The sequence below is a fragment of the Odocoileus virginianus genome, chromosome 10, assembly GCF_023699985.2.
Source record: "Odocoileus virginianus isolate 20LAN1187 ecotype Illinois chromosome 10, Ovbor_1.2, whole genome shotgun sequence".
Classification (NCBI taxonomy): domain Eukaryota; kingdom Metazoa; phylum Chordata; class Mammalia; order Artiodactyla; family Cervidae; genus Odocoileus; species Odocoileus virginianus.
Genome location: NC_069683.1, coordinates 1,622,329 through 1,643,111, shown reverse-complemented (window position 1 = coordinate 1,643,111; position 20,783 = coordinate 1,622,329). Strand labels below are relative to the sequence as shown.

At 45.9% G+C, this 20,783-nt stretch overlaps 2 protein-coding genes across 4 annotated transcripts in view; both read left to right on the top strand.

Annotated features, from left to right (window-relative positions):
* Positions 1-12,117, top strand: part of ZFP91 (ZFP91 zinc finger protein, atypical E3 ubiquitin ligase) — a 32,846-nt gene extending 20,729 nt beyond the window's left edge. For 2 of the 3 annotated variants that reach the window (XM_070472907.1, XM_020894620.2), the window contains exons 3-11: positions 4,505-4,714; positions 4,963-4,999; positions 5,377-5,481; positions 5,990-6,124; positions 6,774-6,824; positions 7,251-7,329; positions 8,190-8,304; positions 11,159-11,258; positions 11,508-12,117. In XM_070472907.1, the coding sequence (XP_070329008.1) occupies positions 4,505-4,714; positions 4,963-4,999; positions 5,377-5,481; positions 5,990-6,124; positions 6,774-6,824; positions 7,251-7,329; positions 8,190-8,304; positions 11,159-11,258; positions 11,508-12,018 (1,343 nt within the window). In that variant the 3' untranslated portion in view covers positions 12,019-12,117. The remainder of the gene's footprint in view (positions 1-4,504; positions 4,715-4,962; positions 5,000-5,376; positions 5,482-5,989; positions 6,125-6,773; positions 6,825-7,250; positions 7,330-8,189; positions 8,305-11,158; positions 11,259-11,507) is intronic. The other variant, XM_070472908.1, reaches the window with a different exon arrangement.
* Positions 12,118-15,361: 3,244 nt separating this feature from the next.
* Positions 15,362-19,543, top strand: CNTF (ciliary neurotrophic factor). Its single transcript, XM_020894622.2, has 2 exons — positions 15,362-17,079; positions 18,313-19,543. The coding sequence occupies exons 1-2, from the start codon at positions 16,966-16,968 to the stop codon at positions 18,796-18,798; spliced, it is 600 nt and encodes a 199-aa protein (XP_020750281.2). The 5' UTR covers positions 15,362-16,965; the 3' UTR covers positions 18,799-19,543.
* The last annotated feature ends 1,240 nt before the right edge of the window (positions 19,544-20,783 follow it).

The following is a 20,783-nucleotide window of genomic DNA, read 5'->3' as shown; positions in this document are numbered from 1 at the left end:
TTCTCCAAACTGTGGAAAATTCTTAAAGAGATGGGAATACCAGACCACCTGACCTACCTCCTGAGAACTCTGTATGCAGGTCAAGAAACAACAGTTAGAACTGGACACGGAACAACAGACTGGTTCCAAACAGGGAAAGGAGTACGTCAGGGCTATATATTGTCACCCTGCTTATTTAACTTCTATGCAGAGTACATCATGAGAAATGCTGGGCTGGAGGGAGCACAAGCTGGAGTCAAGATTGTAGGAAATGAAGATCATCAGGAAAATATCAGTAACCTCAGATACGCAGATGACACTGCCCTTAAGGCAAAAAGGGAAGAGGAACTAAAGAGCCTCTTGGTGACAGTGAAAGAGAGTGAAAAGGCGGGCTTAAAGTCAGTGTTCAAAAACCTAAGACCATGGCATCTGGTCCCAGCAGTTCATGCTTAATAGATGGGGACGCAGCGGCAACAGGGACAGACTTTATTTTTTGGGCTCCAAAATCACTGCAGATGGTGATTGCAGCCATGAAATTAAAAGACACTTGCTTCTTGGAAGAAAATCTATGACAAACCTAGACAGCATATTAAAAAGCAGAAACATTACTTTGTCAGCAAAGGTTTGTTTAGTCAAAGCTATGGTTTTTCCAGTAGGCATGTAGGATGTGATCGTTGGACCATAAAGAAAGCTGAGTGCCGAATAATTGATGCTTTGGAACTGTGGTGTTGGAGAAGACTCTTGAGAGGCCCTTGGACTGCAAGGAGATCAAGCCAGTCAGTCCTGGGAAATCAGTGCTGAATATTCATTGGAAGGACTGATGTTGGAGCTGAATCTGCAGTACTTTGGCCACCTGATGTGAAGAACTAACTCATCGGAAAAGACCCTGATACTGGGGAAGATTGAAGCAGGAGGAGAAGAGGACGACAGAGGATGAGATGGTTGTATGGCATCACTGATGCCATGGATGTGTTTGAGTGAACTCCAGTGATGGACAGGGAGGCTTGGCGTGCTGTGGTCCATGGGGTCACAAGTAGTAGGACGTGACTAGTGACTGAACTGAACAGGCTCTTTCCGCTCTGGTCTGTGCTCTCCGTTGGGCCTTTGCATGGTGATGTGTTTTATGGTCCCCACTGAGCTCTTAGTCTCTGTTGCTTTTTCTTCATCTCTTTGTTCTTCAGAGTGGATGCTCACAGTTGACCTATCTGAGTTTGTTGGTATGTCTCCTTTCTCAAGCCTGCTGTTTAATGAAACCTTCTAATGAACTTTTCATTTCAGATATTACACTTTTTTAGCTCCAGAATTTGATTCCTTTTATATAATTGCTATCTTTTTTTTGAGATTTCCTTTAGCTGTTTGAGCATATTTTGAAAAATCATGTTCTTTGTCTTATGTGGTCTGTCTTCAAGCTGTTTCCTTAAGCCTGTGCTCAGCTCATGGTCTGACAGATTTCCTCACCTGGCTTGTGTAACTTTTTCTTACTTCGGGCTTTGCTTGGTTGCTGTAAACCTGTGACTGTATCACAGGGTTCTTACAGAGCTGATTCTGGCAGGTGGTGTGTCTACATTCCTGATGAGGGACACTTTTGCTATTGTCACTCTCTTGACAATGTTTTTTTAAAAAACGTTACAGAGTTTTAGGTGATGTGTGGGTTACTCAATAAAACAGGCTGGTGTGCTTTATTTGTAAGGATAAGCAATTCTCATCAAATAGCCAGCGTTTGTCCCGTGGATAATATCACTGATATGACAAGATGTGGGCACATTCTTTAATAATGAAGTAGAGAAGAGCTTTATTGAGTATAGGAGTTTATGGAATAGGTTTCAAGCACATTAGTGTAGCTAGGTTGAATAAAAGAAATAATTTTCCCTTTATTATTTAATGTTGCAGTACTTTATAAAGGGTGTTGAGTTTCTCCCTTTGAAGAAATTTTCTTAAAAGCAGTGGTGACCTAGATGTAAAAGTCCTTGATTACTAGCTCAAGACAGGATTTTTAATTTGAGGTCTACTTAGATAATTTTGTGATCTTGAACAAGTTGAAGTTCCCACTGCTATTCATCTCTGCATTTCAAATGAATTTTATTTCATTACTTTGATATGGTCTCATTAAAACTTTCAAACCAGTGTAGTTAAAACCAGAACAACTCCCAGTCATCACCTTGTTCTGCAGTAAAGGAAGCTAATTTCTCCTATCTTTTTAAATAAACACTTTCGCCTAAATATGGAAAGTTACATCGTTTCCATTTTTAAAGTATTTTAAACATGGGCCATAGTGAACCTCTGTGTGCCAGTTTCTTTCAGAGGGTAGATACTTTGAAGTGGGGCCAGTATTTATGTTTCTTATAATCTGTACAGAAGTGTTGTGATATATATAGATTGATATGTAGATAGGTAGACTTATACTATGTGTATACACACACATATAATATTTAGACATTTTATGGATGTGGGTTTTATAAGTGTGATCTTAGTTTTGTAGGATAAATTCCTAGTAGTTGAATTTAATGTGAAAAAGACTATGCCAAAGCCTTTGACTGTGTGGATCGTAATAAACTGGAAAATTCTGAAAGAGATGGGAATACCAGACCACCTGACCTGCCTCTTGAGAAAACTGTATACAGGTCAGGAAGCAACGGTTAGAACTGGACATGGAACAACAGATTGGTTCCAAATAGGAAAAGGAGTACATCAAGGCTGTATATTGTCACCCTGCTTATTTAACTTATATGCAGAGTACATCATGAGAAACGATGGGCTGGAGGAAGCACAAGCTGGAATCAAAATTACCAGGAGAAATATCAATAACCTGAGATATGCAGATGACACCACCGTTATGGCAGAAAGTGAAGAAGAACTAAAGAGCCTCTTGATCAAAGTGAAAGAAGAGAGTTGGCTTAAAGCTCAACATTCAGAAAACTAAGATCATGTCATCCAGTCCCATTACTTCATGGCAAATAGATGGGGAAACAGTGACTGACTTTTTTTGGGCTCCAGAATCACTGTAGATGGTGATTGCAACCATGAAAGGAAAAGACGCTTATTCCTTGGAAGCATAGTAATGACCAACTTAGACAGCATATTAAAAAGCAGAGACATTACTTTGTCGGCAAAGGTCCGTCTAGTCAAGGCTATGGTTTATCCAGTTGTCATGTATGGATATGAGAGTTGGACTATAAAGAAAGCTGAGTGCCAAAGAACTGATGCTTTTGAACTGTGGTTTTGGAGAAGACTCTTGAGAGTCCCTTGGAATGCAAGGAGATCCAGCCAGTCCATCCTAAAGGAGATTAGTGTTGCGTGTTCATTGAAGGGACTGATGTTGAAGCTGAAACTCCAATACTTTGGCCACATGATGTGGCGAGCTGACTCATGTGAAAAGACCCTAATGCTGGGAAAGATTGAGGGCAGGAGGAGAAGGGGACGACAGAGGATGAAATGGTTTGATGGCATCACCGACACAATGGACATGGATTTGGGTGGACTCCGGGAGTTGGTGATGGACAGGGAGGCCTGGCATGCTGCAGTCCATGGGGTTCCAAAGAGTCAGAGACGACTGAGCGACTGAACTGCATATGTACTTAAAGTTTTGATAGATATTGCCAAATTGTCCATTATAGAAAGGTTTTACTAATGCACACAGTTAATCTCTGTCCAGTGTTCCTGTTTTCCCACAACCTTGCCAGTGCAGTGTGTTGGCAGATGTTTGGATTGTTGCCAGTATTCTAAGGGAACACTACTATGGCACTGTTGGTTTCATTGGAGTCTCTCTTGTTCTGAGTGGATTGAGCTTTGTTGTCATTGTTTTTGTTTGTTCACACATTTTGTTTGCACGTTTGAAAACCATTTTTATTGAGTTGCTGTCTTTCTGTTAGGCTGTTAGACTTCGTTTATAGCGGAATTTGCCATGCCAAAACCTTTTTAGGTTTATACAGTTGGATGTATTAGTTTTAAGACCTAAAATCCTGTGCTGTTCTTAGAAAGGACTTTTCCAGTCTGAGATTATTGAAAGGATCTTCCATGGTCAAATAGACTCACTTTTAATATACTAAGTAAAACTGAATAGATGCAAGGGAAGGCAGGGGAATTTCTCTTGATGGAATTGCTCTTACTTGCAACAGCACTTACTTGCAGCATTGTTCAATTATTAAATTGTCTAGAACTGTATGCTTCTTTCTTGCTCATGCCTCTGTAGATATGGTCATCTTTTGGCGGCCACTCTCTTCTGTCTTAGATCTAACGGTTAAAGAATAAAAGGTTAGATCTTAGGTATATTTCTCTTAGCATTTCATTTTTTAGTATATATGTAAACTATAAATATAAAATTGCTGCTTTGCAACCTACAAAGCTGTTTCTTTAGACTGATTACAGTAACGATAAGTTTTTATCAGATTTTCCCCTCATCTTGCTTCTGTTATGTCAGTAAAATTCTGTCCCCGGGTGGTAGGGGTGGATATTATCTTTAGAGATACACAGAGATGATTATTGGTCAACTGTAAACTCTAAAAGAATGGTTTGTGTTTTCCTTTAGATCCCAAGGAAGAGAAAGAGGAGGAAGAGTCTGCCCTTGCTCAGGAAGCTCCCGCCGCAGCAGCTCGGCCTAGTCGGGGCTGGCGCGGCAGCAGCCGCACGTCCGTCTCTCGGCATCGCGAAGCGGAGAACACCCGCAGCTCTCGGTCCAAGACTGGTTCACTGCAGCTCATCTGCAAGTCGGAGCCAAATACAGATCAGCTCGATTGTGGTACAGTGCCAGTAGTCTGATTATTCAGTCACCAGTTGCCTGTTGATTTCTGTGTAATCTTGAACATTTACCAGAACGGCCCGACTTTTGGGGTCATGTGTCGTGTTACAGGAAGGATCCTTTTGATAGTTTACGGACTATCAATTTTGTGTAATGACTCTAAACTGTATTTTGGTTTGAGTCTCTTGGCTGCAGAGAGAAAATATCTATACCTTCATACCAAAAGTTCTGTCTCATACCTTTCCTAGATGCCGCAGAAGAGCATCAGTCTCCAGCAGGCGTTAGGTAAGAACCCTTGCAATGTCTCATAGTCTCAACCCTTGGGGTGCAAAGGGGGTGAAGACCAGTCAGGTCACATGACTCAGGTTTTCTACCTGAAATACCTGAGTCAGTTGTTTTTTAACTCTTAGTGTCACTGAGCCATCTTTGCCTTGCCTTTGTTTAATGAAATTAGAGCATATCTAGGATTTTTGTGTTTTTAGTTCCAGTTATTATTCTTTGGGGGAAAGCAGCTAGGTTGCAGTCCAGCTAGATTATTAGAGAATGAAGATCCTAGATAACGCTGTGAATCTTTGGCTGTGTCTAGGTAAACTGCTGAATAAAATCAGTCAGATATGATTTATAACAGCTGGGATTTCTCATCTCTGTTGGCTTCTTTCCAGCAGTGATGAAGAAGAGGAGGAGGAAGAAGAGATGTTGATCAGTGAAGAAGAAATACCATTCAAAGATGATCCAAGAGATGAGACCTACAAACCCCACTTAGAAAGGCATGTCTCGGGTTTGGTGGTGAAAACTAAGTTAGGAAAACATTTTGGCATGTTTTTATTTCACCTTGTTGCCAAACTAATGGATATGGACTTAATTTTTAAAGGAGTAATTTTGCACTTGTTTTACAAAGCTAGCATTATCCTATTGCTCCCTGCTACAGCACGCTCTTCCATTTATAGAACTTTGTGTTGCTCATAATCCAAATTATTATGACATCTGCCTGTTTTAAGATGTTAGAATTTTTTACTTTTGTTTTTCTTTACATCTATAGTGAGATTTGATTCTAAGGCTTTGTTAGCTTGGGGCTGGGGGTCATCTCATTGGCTTTAAATATGTGTATGGTTACTGTCCGTATGACGAATAGTGGCTGAAAACCACATTTCGTGTACTGAGGAGCATAATTTTATAATAAATCAGCGATAACTCCAGGCTTTACCCTTCTGTCACAGGTGTTCTTGAAAAGGTCCTTTGCTGGATACCAGTGTTGAAATGTGTTTGTATTTTCAGGGAAACCCCAAAGCCACGGAGAAAATCGGGGAAGGTGAAAGAAGAGAAAGAGAAGAAAGAAATAAAAGTGGAAGTCGAGGTGGAGGTGAAAGAAGAAGAGAATGAAATTAGGGACGACGAGGAGCCTCCTAGGAAGTGAGTAGGCAGTTACTACCGGAAATGGAAGCTTAACAGATTTTCAAGTCACTAGTGGAAAAAAGGGTAGGAGTGTGAGGAGAGATGTTGACAGGTATATATTGTTGTCTCCAGCAGCTGACAGTTTGATTGGAAAGACTTCTCTCAAAAGGTTGAAAAGTTTCATTCACAGCAGTACTTAAAGATGTTCCATTGAGTATGGTAGGACAATGGCTGTAGGGACGCAGAGAGGAGAGTAAAAATAGCAAAAAAAAAAAATATGGCAAATAAGGCACATGATGTAATGACTTTGATCAGGTAAAAGCTCATGCCTAGCAGTTCCTGTTGCAGAGAGAGCTTTTTTTAAGTGTGTAGGCTTTTGTCTCTGTTACAAGGAGAATGTATCCTTTATATTCTTATGGCTTTTAGATAATAGACTAATTTCTTCTACTTTTTCAGTTAACTTGTGGTGCGGTCTTATTTATAAGTAAAGTTACTTCAGAGTGAAATCTGTGGTTTTGCCGGATTTGTCTTTGGCTTTATGTATTCTGGGTTACCCGTCGTTTCTGCCACCAGCTTTTTGGTCTTGAGTGTATGTCCTCAGTTAATCTTTACCGTATAAGCTTCAGTCTCGACTGTGTGGACAGTTAACTCTGTCCTTTAATTACAGGAGAGGAAGAAGGCGAAAAGATGACAAAAGCCCACGATTACCCAAAAGGAGGTGAGTGATTTTTAGTCATGCAGGGTTGACTTTCTTTCTGGTGGTGGGCCCTTCACTTAGACGTTAAGCCCTTAGGGTTATCCTGCGGGAATCCCGAGTTAAGAGTTGCTCAAAAGGAGCTCCTTTGGTGGCCTTGATGCAGAGCTGCTATGTTTTAATTTCCATTGCAGGGTCTTAAAATTTCTAAAAAGTTTAACACTTCTTTGCCTTTGGGGGGTTACTGGTTTATTTTGTGCTCTTTTAAAAAAACTAAACATTTGGCAGTTTCTGGTTATTTCTAACATAAATTCTGTGCAAGCCATAAACTAGTAAAAAAGCGTTTTAATTCTTCATGCTACCGAATAGCTTGCCTATGGTGCAGCTGCAGTTAGGCCGGTGTGCACGCCGCCTCCCTGCTGCTGACTCCTCTCTCCGTGTTGTCGCTAGAAAGAAGCCCCCCATCCAGTACGTCCGCTGTGAGATGGAAGGCTGCGGCACCGTGCTCGCCCACCCGCGCTACCTGCAGGTCAGCGGGCTTCCGGGGGCGGGGGCGCGGGCTTGCTGAGGCTTCCTGGTTTGAGCTGGCGGAGGGTTCATCACCACATGTCTAATCTCAACAACAGTCATTTCTTAAACATCCAGTTACTTCAGTTGGGCTCTTGGTGTTTTAAGTGATTAAGAACCTGAACGTAAATGTTTCCTTGGAATCTTGGGATATTCCAGTGTTTCTCATGGTGTAAATGCATCTGATATAATAGATGATTGTGTGATAACACACCAAGACATAGTTAAAAAGGTTTTGTTTTTAGCGATTATTAAATAATAATGTTAACAACCAAAACCTATGATTTCTTGATTACTATTTTGAATAAATTTTTAGTTTGAGGTTTTTAAGTGAGTAGATTTTTTTTTTTTTTTTTTTAATGAAAAAGGATACAGCTTGTTTTTAGGTCTGGCAGAAGACATGAAATATTAATTACTAAAGCTAGTGTTTGATCTTTAGCAGCAAGTATAACATATGACTAAGGCCTTAGGCCCTGATTCTGGTTCTGTTATAATAATGATGGCTATGATTCTTTGGTCATGTACCATTTGCTACACTAAGCACTGTACAATACACGATCTCTATTCCCACAGCAGTATGACACAGTTGGCATCATCTCCATTTTACAGATGAGAACTGAAGCTCGCAGTGTTGAAGTGTGTCTTCCAGGATCACACTGCTTGCGAGCGACAGAGCCAGGAGCTTAAGCACTTTATGGCGGTGCTCCCTGTTGACATACAGAGGATTTGGTTTTCCTTCAGTACTTTTGACTTTGCAGAGGAATGAGCTTAGCTTTCTGGAAGCCCTCATTTTTATCTTTTCACTTTGTTTTACCACTTTAGCACCACATTAAATACCAGCATTTGCTGAAGAAGAAATATGTCTGTCCCCATCCGTCCTGTGGACGACTCTTCAGGCTCCAGAAGCAACTTCTTCGACATGCCAAACATCATACAGGTGCTTTATTAAAATGTTTATCAAGTAGCTAAATGCACTGTTGAATGTGTAATTTGGCAACCATTTTTTCTAACCTACCCATCTGTCATACCAAGTTTGTTTCTAGTGCTCTTTGTTTTACAGCCAAGAAACCAGAGGCTGAGCAACATTAGGTAACTTGCCAGTGGTTATTCAGCTAGTTTTTAGCAGAAAACAATAATAATTTTGGGGGTGGTTTCTAACTCTGCTTGAACTAGATGACACTTGTAGTAGCTGCCTGGACTGGCGATGAGGAGTGTGTAGAGGAGCCTTGATGGTGAGGAGGCTCGCTTACAGTTTTCATTGCCTGCCAGAAGTCTCCCGGGACTTGTGCTGCTGTTGGAGGCACAAAGGCTAGCTGTCGAGCCCACATATAACCTGTGGGGCTTCCCAGGTGGCGCAGCACGGGAGACTCGGGCTCAGTATCAGGGTCTGGGAGATTCCCTGGAGCAGGCACTGGCAGCCCACTGCAGTGTTCTTGCTTGGAAAATCTCACGGATGGAGGATCCTGGCAGACTGCAGCCCGTGGGGTCATGGAGAGACTTTGCACGCACATAACCTCTACAGTAGGAGCTGTTGACTGGAAAAGAGAAATTGAATGCCTTTGTGATACCTGTTGTCGAGTGAGTTCAGACAGCGTCCATTTTCAGCCGCTTGACAGTTGGCACAGTGCAGCTAATGGGGACAGATTGGGCTGGACAAGGTTAGTGATGACACCAGTGACGCCATTACCCGGATGGACTGCGGTCATGTGTCACATGTTGTGTCCTGCAGAGAGCCAGGCGCCCCGTAGCCTCAGCGCTGGGCTTCACCCTGAGGTCTGCTCACTCCACAGGCTGCAGTCCGCATTCCGCTGTGTTTCTTCAGGGAGAATGCCATTTCCACTGTTTCTCTAAAGGAGCTGCTGTTTCTCTGCTGCTTCTCCCTGTTACACTGCCTCATTCTACAACCAGTTTAGACTACTTTAGGTAGATTTTATAAGCCAACTATGACAAACACTGTTTTAGAAATTAAGTCCATTCCAAATACTTGTATTTAGTTAATAGAATTTTATGACGTCAGTGTTAGAGAGTTTTACTTTTCCAAATGAGTGTGAATTGGCGTCCTTTGAAAATACAATTTCCTTAAGTATGTGAAACGCTTCACATGTGTCCGTCATGCTCCCATGGAGCTGGGAATGTGGCCCAGACCTGAGGGATGGTAAGCCTTGTCCCTGGGTTAGGAGTGTGCCTTTCAGACCGTACTGTTCATGAGGAATGCAGACGGACAGGCCTGGCGTCATGAGCTCCCTGCTAGAGGTGGCGCGTCTCAGGCCCCGCCTAGACCTGCGTCCGCCTCCAGGTCTCCTAGGGCCCCCAGGTGCTGCCGTGCATTCAGGTGGGAGAGACATGGCTCTTCTCCCACACTTGCTTTTAGAACGGTTTGGGATGGAGGGTAGCATTACATTGGGTGTTGTTTCTTCTTGTGTCTTCACTGTGTTTCTAGTCATTTTTTTTTTTCATCATTAATCATATATCTTTATTTTTTTTTTCCATTTATCTTTATTAGTTGGAGGCTAATTACATCATTACAGTAGTTTTTGTCATACATTGAAATGAATTAGCCATGGATTTACATGTATTCCCCATCCCGGTCCCCCCTCCCACCTCCCTCTCCACCCGATCCCTCTGGGTCTTCCCAGTGCACCAGGCCCGAGCACTTGTCTCATGCACCCAACCTGCGCTGGTGATCTGTTTCACCCTAGATAATATACATGTTTCAATGCTGTTCTCCTGAAACATCCCACCCTCGCCTTCTCCCAGAGTCCACAAGTCTGTTCTATACATCTGAGTCTCTTTTTCTGTTTTGCATATAGGGTTATCGTTACCATCTTTCTAAATTCCATATATATGTGTTAGTATACTGTAATGGTCTTTATCTTTCTGGCTTACTTCGCTCTGTATAATGGGCTCCAGTTTCATCCATCTCATTAGAACTGATTCAAATGAATTCTTTTTAATGGCTGAGTAATATTCCATGGTGTATATGTACCACAGCTTCCTCATCCATTCGTCTTTTAAGTGAAAGGCATACAAAGAGTGTAGTGGCCATTTGTTCAACAAGTATACATTGAGCATCTGTTGGTCCAGTTGGTGAGGAAGAAAATAAGTCCAGGGCTCCTTTGCCCCGTAGGACTTTTTGAGAGAAGTTTAAATTGTTTATCTTGGGTAACTTTTTTTTTTGAAACCTGAAACAAGATATGAGTACCACTTTGTATATGGATCAGTTTTCTTTAGGTGACGTCACATTCTTTTTTAATGTTGGTTGAACGCCAGCTTCTTCCTATGTAACCGTTCAGCTTTCACAGTCTGTGAGAAAGCTGTTTCAAGAATAAACGCTATGAGAAATATAATTGTTTACTTGTTAAGCAATTTATCCTGCATCTGACTTACTGGTAAAGCTGAGATTAGGATTCCAGTTCTCATATTTCTCTCTAGCTGTGTTTTTTATTTTTGTTAATGTAAACAGGTTCTTATGTTAATGACTAGACGGAAAAACAAAAGATGAAAATGACACTTTGCTTTTCTGGGTGTGCTCTGCAGTCTGTGCGGGATTTTAGTTGCTCCACCAGGAACTGCTCTTGGCCAAGAAACTGTGGAGTCCTAAACCACTGGACTGCCAGGGAATTCCCTTGTGCTGTTTATTTTTAAGTTTCGGTTATCCAGAGTGCTTATATTCTACATTGCTTTTACTCTAAATTCACCTGCCTGATTATCTGCTTGCTTTTTGTAAGCTAGGAAAAAATACTTAAAGAGGGATCCAAATGGAACACCAACTAATCACATATTTTTCTTAGATCAAAGAGATTATATCTGTGAATATTGTGCTCGAGCCTTCAAGAGTTCCCACAACCTGGCAGTGCATCGGATGATTCACACCGGCGAGAAGCCGCTCCAGTGAGTGCTCATTCCTGGGGCACCCGGGAGAGGCGGGCCCGCGCCCCGCTGGAGGCCCAGCCCCTCTCTTGGCGCTCCAGCTCGAGAACCGTGGCTTTTCCCCAGTGTGAGGGCGGGCATGACTGGTGGGGCTAGCGCCCAGGGACCTGATTTGATGACTGAGTCGTTTGTAAGTGCGGCCCTGGCCCTAGGTAAGAGGGCACTTCCTTTCTGTCTTTGATCAGCTGTTTCCTTTCTCTCTCTCCTTAGATGCGAGATCTGTGGATTTACTTGTCGGCAAAAGGCATCCCTTAATTGGCACATGAAGAAACACGATGCAGACTCCTTCTACCAATTTTCTTGCAATATCTGCGGCAAAAAGTTTGAGAAGAAGGACAGCGTGGTGGCGCACAAAGCGAAGAGCCACCCTGAGGTGCTGATCGCCGAGGCCCTGGCCGCCAACGCCGGCGCGCTCATCACCAGCACAGACATCCTGGGCACCAACCCCGAGGCCCTGAGCCCGCCCGCCGATGGCCAGGGCCTGCCACTGCTTCCCGAGCCCCTGGGGACCCCCGCCCCCGGAGAGTGCCTGCTGCTGGAAGCCGAGGGCGTATCCAAGTCCTTCTGCGGTGGGCCTGAACGGGTGAGCCTGGTGGCCGACGGCAAGCTCTTCGTGGGCGGCGGGGGCGGCGCGGGCGCGGACGGGCTGGTCATGAACTCGGACATCCTCGGTGCTACCGCAGAGGTCCTGATCGAGGACTCGGACTCTGCGGGGCCGTAGCCAGGGGCGGACCGGGCGCTGGGACGGCTCAGACTTTGTATTTAAAAGACAAAAAGGACAAAAAAAAAATTTAAAGCATTTAAAAATCTAGTGAAATAACTGAAGGGCCTGCTCTTTCCATTGGGTCACAGCACACACACACACACACCCATACACACACACACATCCCCTCTTCTCCCTCTGTCGTCCCCTTTATAAAATTGGCATTGCCTTTCCCAGAAAGCTTGACAAAGAAGCCGCTGCAGCAGCTCTTAAAGGAAGGGTTCTTTTTAAACTCATTTCCAGCCAGGCAGACTTCCTGCTCATCAGCAGACACCCTGCCCCTTTCTCCCTGCAACTTGGACGTGCTCTGGATCAGCTTTTAACTCTTAATAATATACTGATATCCTCTCAACCCCTTCTCCTTTCCCGCTGCCCCGTGGTTCTGGCTTCTACCCTTGTAGCACATGTATCTTCCAAGGATCATATACTTCTAATCTCCGGAGGCTGGCAGCTTGACTTGGCACTTTAGGGCCCCTGAGCAGCGTGAGCTGTTAAAACAGCACACATCTCACCCCCTCTCCCTCCACTCCCTCTGGGTGAAGGAAGTCAGGCAGGCTGCGTGGGGACCACCTCCCTCCTCTTGACCTTCTCCGCCTTCCTCGCCCGCCCCCAGCTCCTCCGTAAGGTTCTCAGTGGTGCTCACTCGTTTGCAAGCAGGCTCCCGGCCAGGAGGGGCCGCTAGCCACGTGGTCTCTGACCATAGACAGGGCTCCATTGGTGAGAAGCCCCAGACTGGTGACAGAATTTGCACTTTGAACATGTGTGTTTTTGTGTTGTGGAACCTGAGATTCCTTATTTATTAACGGAAAGTCAGATTTTTTTTTTTTTTTTTGTCTTTGTTGCTATATTTTGTGGGGCTGGGCACGATTACTTTATTTTGACGTGGGGTCCTTTGCATAAGAGGTACTTGTCGAAGGCAAGATAGAGGGTTGCAGAAGCTCAGCCAGCCCCTGAAGTCATAGCGCTCCAGTGGCCTTTCCACAGAGCTGGTCCTCAGCACGAGCAGAATCACTACAGTGCTTTTCTGGAAGCCTCTTCAGGAAAGGACGGTGGGGGTGTCGTAACCAGCGCTGCTTGAGCTTGCAGAGCATCGCGGTTCAGGAATTTTGAGGGGATGAAGGAGGTTATTCAGGGTCTGAACTACAGATGCGAGGTTTTCTCTTGAGAAGTCTTCATTTCCTTTTTGTCCCCGTCATTTCTCTGTCCGCACGGCCTGTGGCCCGGCTCCGGCCCCTTTGTCTTCGCTTTGTTTCATCACGGGTTCGTCCCAGTTCCCAGCTGGTGAAGGGCACTGCCGTCAGAGAAGGAACCGTCTGAGGCAGATGGTTTTAAGTCACAGGAGATGGTTCTGTTCTGCTTCCCTTGTAATAACACTTCAGAAGAAGAAAGTCTTCAGCGCAGTTAATAGCCTGTACGATGCCTTGGCTTTCACCTGCAATTCCAGGAGTCGCTGTTGCCCTTAAGGGGTTTTCACGGGCTGGGTCGCTGACCGCCGCCCATGGAAGATGACCGTCGCGGACAGCTTCACCACTTCCAGAAGGCTGAAAGCCTACGTAGGCTCACTTTTAGAGAACCGGAAGGGCAGTTTCTATCCTACATACCTCAGAAACTGGAATTAAAGGCTTGCCCTGTTCATTGTTTGTTAGAAATGCATAACAGCTGTTGGAAAGAATGGAGCTTTGCTGAGAACAGAATAAGGAACAGCTTGTTTTTCACAAACACTAAAACTACAAAGTTTATCAGTTTTCTCTCTCATCCCCCCCGCCCCCCAAAAGAAGGGTAACAAAATGTCATCTCTGAAAGAGGCTTGCTCTCCACCCACTGGTGTGAGTGTTGGAATGCCAGGGGGTACGGAGGGACGCGTCTGCAGTGAGAGTCTTAGGTTTGTGTTCCCTGTGGAGGCTTTGCAGTCGCCTCCAGGGCGGGGCAGAGAGAGGAGTAAGGATGGGAGGAATATGAATGTCCTTTCCTGGCCACACTGAGGACTTGGAGTTGACTTTGGTGTGTTGAGTAGATGTGAGACTACTGTAAGATTAATTGGATGGGTCTACAACGAAGTTCTTTTCCCATATAAGTCCATTGGTTCACTAGCAGGCGTCTATACCCGCCACTTCTTGTCATTGTCACGTTTATCTTATCCTTGTTCTCCATGAATTACATTTGCAGCAGTTAGTCATCGAATGTTTTAGCCACCTACACAAAAGCAAGCTGCATTTTTAAAAGAAAACTTGAAGACAGAGGGAAAATATTTTCTTCCCTTTATCACACTCCTCCCCACCAAAAGCAACTCATCAGTCCTCATGATTTGAAGCTCCCCTTTCACTCTTCATAGCTACCATTTGCCTGTAATTTGCTTCAGTAAATTATTGTAGCAGATTGCGGTGAATTTTCAGGTATTTTTCATGGATTTAGTTTTTTTTTCCCCCTTTTGAGAGAGGGATGCCAGCAAAGGAAAGAGGTATTTTAAGTAAACTGTCACTAGTTTCTCTTCCCTTTAACTTTCTGCTCCTCAGATATCTACATCACTGTCCTTCTAAGGAACTCAGTCTTAACATTCTCCATTTCCTACTCTTAATCAAATTCTGCTACATTTTAATACCTTTTTCCCACAGCACGTTCTCCATTTTTATTGGGCGGTTCTGGATTCTGAAAACAGGCGTTGTTTCTCCAAGGCGTGCTTTCCCCTTGCCTGTGGTAGCCCGGGGTTATTTTGCATAACTGAGACTTAATATGTTTCAGAGAATTTAGATAAACACTGGCCAGGATGACTGGGAGTAAAAAAATAGATATGGAAAAGCACCCACATAGAGCACTTGAACCTCCTTAGAACCTGTTTGGAGAAAAAATATAGAGTGTACTAAACCTCACTAAGGTTATTATGGTCAGGCTGTTTGAAGCACCATCTTTCCCTCCTGCCTTTTTCCCACCTTCCAATGTACTCAAGAAAATTGAAAAATTGTAATGAATCAATTTAAAATATTTTATTTCCTAAAAGCCTTTTTTGCCTGTTGTAATATGCAGGACCCTTCTCCTTTGATGGGAGAGAGACAGGTAGTTACCTGAATCTAGGTCGAAAAGGTTATGTAAAAAGAAATTATAATAAAAGGGATACTCTGCTTTTCAAATCCTTGTTTTCTCTTAATCTAGCTAAGGCATATCCAAAATAAAATGTAAAGAAGGAAAATAAAAATTGTCTTCATGGAAGCAACTGGTCTTCCTTGGTTGTACTGAGTTATAGTTACGCTGGGGTGAAATGATGGATGCTGCTCGGTGAGAAAACCAGGTGCCCTCAGAGCAGCTTTATGTGGCAGAAACTGGTGTTTGCACTTGTTGAGAATCAGGTAGTTAACTTTTGACTCTGTTTAGTTCTTGATTTCTAATACTGAGATGCCATTCTGATCATTTGACAGAGTTGGAAATCTTTTCCATGTCTCGACGATCTGGAAAGGGTGGCCATCTTAATGTAGTAACGGAAGCTATGGGGTTAATTTCACTCTGATAATGACAAAACCCTGATAGCATTTAATATTGGTGCTTCTTCACAAAACTCAATGTCCATGAAAGTACAGAGTTTAAAAAAAAGATAGACTCCTGCTGCCTTCCTTAAAGGCCTGCTGTGTCAGCCACCCCCGCCCATTTCTTCACCCCTGCGTCCCTGGATCATTGTGGGAATTTTGCCCTGAGAAGGCATGGGTTTCAGTTCACAGGTAGTGTCTGTGATAAAATAGTGAGAGCTGCTTGATTCATCTGGGGATGAAACATGCGACTCTTAACCCAGTTGGCATCACCCTCGAACCTACAGTTAACATGCGCTAGAACGATGCTGTAGGCACTTTTAAACTCTGCCTTTGCTTTGCAGTCCAGCTCATTCTCTTTGTTAAGAAGCAATGTGGTATGACTGGGATAAGGAAGGAGGAGAGAAGCCTGTTGTCACTTGAGAGAGACTGCCTCAGAAATGTTACCAAGTCAGGGTTGGGTGTTTCCTCTGCTTTGAAAGAGAACAGGCCCTAACAGTCCCTGCCTCATCCTGGAAGCTACAAGGGAGGCACCATGATTGAGATGATAGAGGTGCCCTCTTAGCTGACTTGTAATCAAGTGCAAATTTAGTTTCAAACACAGCAAAAGGATGGGAGTGGGGGCAAGTGCTGTATTTTTACAGGATCTATCTCATGTAAACTTGGTGTCTTGAACAGAATATGAACCACCCAAAGAATGAAATTGGAAAGTCACTGGGAGAAACAGCTGTAGAATCAAAGGCCTATATTTAAATTTTGAACCTAGTTACTGGATTTTGTGCACATTAAGTAACTTCTTTAAGCCTGCATTTCATATACAAATTGAAGAAAACTATTTATCTTGTAGAATATTCTAAAGATCAAATAAAGGCTTTGAAACAGTTAACAGTGTCTGGCCCAGGGTAGATGCTCAACAAATGGCAGCCGTATCAGTCATTATAACAGTATCATTGTATCCCAGGCCAAAGCAGAGAGAGAAGGGCCTGGGGAGCACGGGGCGGGTGGCGACAAGATGAACTGGTGTACGTGTGTGTGAGATAGGTCGCGTTAGGTAGGGGCGTCCCGAGAGTGAGTGTGACAGCGACCTCGTTGCTAAGTGCAGAAGCAAAGCAGTGGCGTGCAAACACGTGCCCAAGGCACTGCGGAGGAGCGGGACGGAGGCAGGCACCGCAGGACGAGCAGCTGGTTGAGAAGGGGCCTTTGATTCCACAGGCGCAGAAATCCACAGCCAGGAATTGGCTGCCACCTCTGAGTCAGGCTGGGGTGGGGGTGCACAGTCCCGTTAGGAGAGATGCCCAGTGCGTTTGGCCCGAGAGGCACATTTCTGACTGGGACCAGTGTAGACAGACCCAGCTCCCTCGTTTGCTGGGCCCGGCCACGGAGTTAGGGGATGGCTTCTGCGGAGCATTCGCTGCTCCCCCCTCGCCGCCGGGACCTGTGTAGCCGCTCCATCTGGCTAGCACGGAAGATCCGTTCAGACCTGACTGCTCTGGTGGACTCTTACGTAAGTTGCCGACCTTGCTGGTGTCTGTTTTCACTTCTCTTCTAACCCCACCCTTCACCATCGTATTTCTGCCCTGTTACTGGTTCAAAAGCCCTAATCGTGCAGTCATTTTATACACTGGGTGCCTGTCGTTTGACATGGCCCTTTCCCTAAAGAAAAGTCCTAAGACCTTTTTTTCTATACGCTATTTAGGAAACATGTTTTTAAAATATGGAAGTGTACTTGGGGTTCTAGGTAGAATTGCCTGTATGTTCTGGAGGCTGTTCCTAATTTGAATATCTGTCTGAATTCTGACAGAGTAGATGAACCATGAGCCCTCCCATGTTTGGGTTCTTCATATATATATGGTGTTCTGACTTTTTTAACTAGGTAAATAAAAGTCTGAGTGAGATGTATAGAACTGGGTGAAGAACAGTATAAACCAACCAGTTTTTCCTATTATAGTATTAGGACCCTATACAGTCAGAAGTGTTTGTGTGTCTAAATAGAAAGGTCACCTATTAAAAAAAAGTCTCCTGGAAGAATCCCTGGGGAACTGGGAAAGTGTCCGATTCTTAAGGAGCTAACCATGGAGTTAGGTATGTTTTCTGTAGGAGGATTCCTATCAGTCTTTACCTAGGGCCTGCTGTGGGAACACTGCAGGCTCCCGTGGAAGGTTCGCAATTTAGGTTCTTGGAGGGTTGATTTATCTTCCTAAAGCTCCAGCATTCAGAAATCAGACTTTCAAATACAAATTAAATATATATATATATATATATTGCTATTGACTTCTAGTAAATGTCCTCACCAGTTCGAGTGGACAGTGGAGAGGGCTGGTAGAACAGTTCAGTCGAGGCTGTGTTTTAGAGCTGCTTAGGTATGGCCAGTGTCTTTAGGTATATTTACAATACTTAAACTCCAGTATGACTGTAAAATTCTAGGTGCCAGCAGGGAGTGTCAGGTGGGCAGGAAAAACTATTCTAGACCAGGCAGTGGTTTTCAGCCTTTGGAACCTAGCAAAAGCTGCAGATTCTCGCAAGAAAAGTGAACAGATAGCCCAAGCGGTGTGTATAAATTCTGGGACAGTTAGGGTCTTCCTAAGGCCAGTCTTCCCAAAGGAAGAATTCCTCTTCTAGATTATTTTCTTTACAGTCGGGACCCTTCGCCAGGGAAGTGAGTAGACTGTGTGACTTATGAAGTGAGGACGGTGGCGTGACTGCAGGAGGGCTGACGTTTCTCTGTATCCTCGGCCAGATGAAGCATCAGGGTCTGAACGGGAACGTGAACCTGGACCCTCTGGAAGGCGTGCCGACGGCCAGCTCCGACAGATGGAGCGAGCTGACTGAGGCGGAGCGGCTGCAGGAGAACCTCCAGGCCTACCGCGCCTTCCACGGGATGCTGGCCCGGCTGCTGGAAGACCAGCGGGCGCACTTCACCCCAGCCGAAGACGACTTCCACCAGGCGATACACAGCGTCCTCCTGCAGGTGGCGGCCTTCGCGTACCAGCTGGAAGAGCTGATGGCGCTGCTGGAGCACCGGGTGCCCCCCAGGGAGGCCGGCGGGCCGCCCCCCCTCCCTGGGGGGGCTGGGCTCTTTGAGAAGAAGCTGTGGGGCCTGAAGGTGCTGCAAGAGCTTTCTCAGTGGACAGTGAGGTCCGTGCACGACCTGCGGGCCATCTCTCGACAAAGTGGGGTCCCCGTACGTGGGAGCCATCCTGCCACCAAGGACAAGAGAACGTAGCGGTTACGCTTCCACTCCCTCCCACTCACTTTCTCTCCTGACGGAATAGACTGTTCTCCGAGGCCTTGGTTCCCCAGTCTTGGTTTTGAAAACCTCTAAAACCGCAGGCATTTTCACAGAGTTGGAGATATGGACAGATGGGCATACAGGTTTATTCTGGGGTGTGTGCGTGTGAGTGTGTGCGCGTGTGCCATAAAGGAATGATGGACGTACAGGTTTATCCTGGGGGGGCGTGTGTGTGTGTGTGTGCGCGCGCGCGCGCGTGCCATAAAGGAATGATATATAGGTTTATTCTGGGGGTGTGTGTGTGTATGTGCACGCGTGTGCCATAAAGGAATGATGGGCATACAGGTTTATTCTGGGGGCGTGTGTGTGTATGTGCACGCGTGTGCCATAAAGGAATGATGGACGTACAGGTTTATTCTGGGGGTGTGTGTGCGCGTGCGTGTGCCATAAAGGAATGATGGGCATACAGGTTTATTCCGGGGGGGGGGGGGGGTGTGCACGCGTGTGTGCGCAGCGTGCAATAAGCGAACGCGGGCAGAAGCAACACACCCCCAGCGCGGTGCGCTCATCTCTCCTAGCCACTCGACAGCTTCTGCAGGCATGTCACAGCCTCGCTGATAAATAGACTTTTTAACTCCAGTCGTGGATGACTCTTCTGAGAAGACTGAAATAGTGAGTTAAAAATCATGGACTCCCGCCAGTTCAAACTCTCAGATAATAAAGATCGTGATTAACGTGTGTTGAATATCTACTGTATGAAGCGCCCTGCCAGGGGTTTATGGGAATCATGATTTCCCACAGCGCTGCTTAGGGAAGCGGTGGTATTTCCATTTGGCAGATGAGAAGACAGGCTCGCAGAAATGGGTACAACTTGTTCAGGGTTACCCGCCTAGCAGATGGCACCCTGAATTTGGACCCAGACGTTTCGCATCCTAAAGCCTGTGTGCCCTGCACTTCAGACGCCTGGTTACGGGCCTCTGTCACGGCTCCTCTTTGCCCCGGAGGGTTGGAAAGTGCGTCGTGTACTCTATCCCCGGGGCTGAGAAAAGAGCCCCCGCCTGTGTCCTGAGGGCGTGGAGGCAGCGCTAGCACTTGCTGCCGGAACTTGGGAGGAAGCGAGCCGTGGAGAGCCTCGGCTCCGTCCGCCCGCTTCTGGAAGCTGGCACTGTGCGGGCATGCGCTGTGCTTTCCAGTGCCCGCTGATGCCCTTGAGTGTGGGCCTGGGCACAGCGCCCACCAGGTTGCCTCAGCCCGCTGCGGTCAGCACCGCAGTGAGCGACAGGCCCCACAGCCCAGACCTCCCTGAGCGGCGCGTAGGACGCTGCTCGGGTGAAAAAGGCGAAATCCTGCACCAGCCGCCCTCTGGCCTCAGTCACGCGGAGGGCGTGAGGCCCACTCCGTTCCCGGTGGGAGTGCAGAGCTTCTGAAGCCACGCAGCATGGCCTTCCTAGTCTCAGCAAAGGGCGCGGCTCTGCGCCTAATGTTCTTGAGAGGAACTCTGAAAAGCACCAACTGAAGGCGGGCGTTCAAGGGAAAGGCCACTCACTGGCCGGCTTATGAGCTAGCAGGGCAGGGGTACCAGAAGTTCCCGGGCCGTCATTCACTTCACGGTGCCAATGGATGCACGCTCAGGGTTGGGGGCTCAGATCACTTTGGTTTGCTCACTTGAGCCTTCTTTTCTTCCTAAAGGACCCCGAGTCAGCCGGGCCCGGCTGCCTGATGGGTCTGCGCCCCGCGACCTCAGGGTGCACAGCGCTCGGGCCAGGCTCCGGCGCACGGGGAAGGCGGGTGCGCGTCAGACCGGGACTGGACTGCAGTCTGAGCTGCGTGTACGGGGCACGCGGCTGAAGGCAGGCAGGGGCGGGCAGAAAGCGCTTCCCGAGGAGGCAGGGATCCAGCGTGTCTCAGGGGCGGGGTGAGGAACAGAGAAACCTTGCGAAGAACCAGGGAGAAGTGGCCTTATTAGAAGAAAATGAGGC

Excerpts from the sequence above, each read along its gene's own strand:
- CNTF (XM_020894622.2), top strand. The coding sequence starts at position 16,966 with ATGGCTTCTGCGGAGCATTCGCTGCTCCCCCCTCGCCGCCGGGACCTG. Across the intron at positions 17,080-18,312 it reads CTGCTCTGGTGGACTCTTAC|ATGAAGCATCAGGGTCTGAA; the intron begins GTAAGTTGCCGA and ends ATCCTCGGCCAG.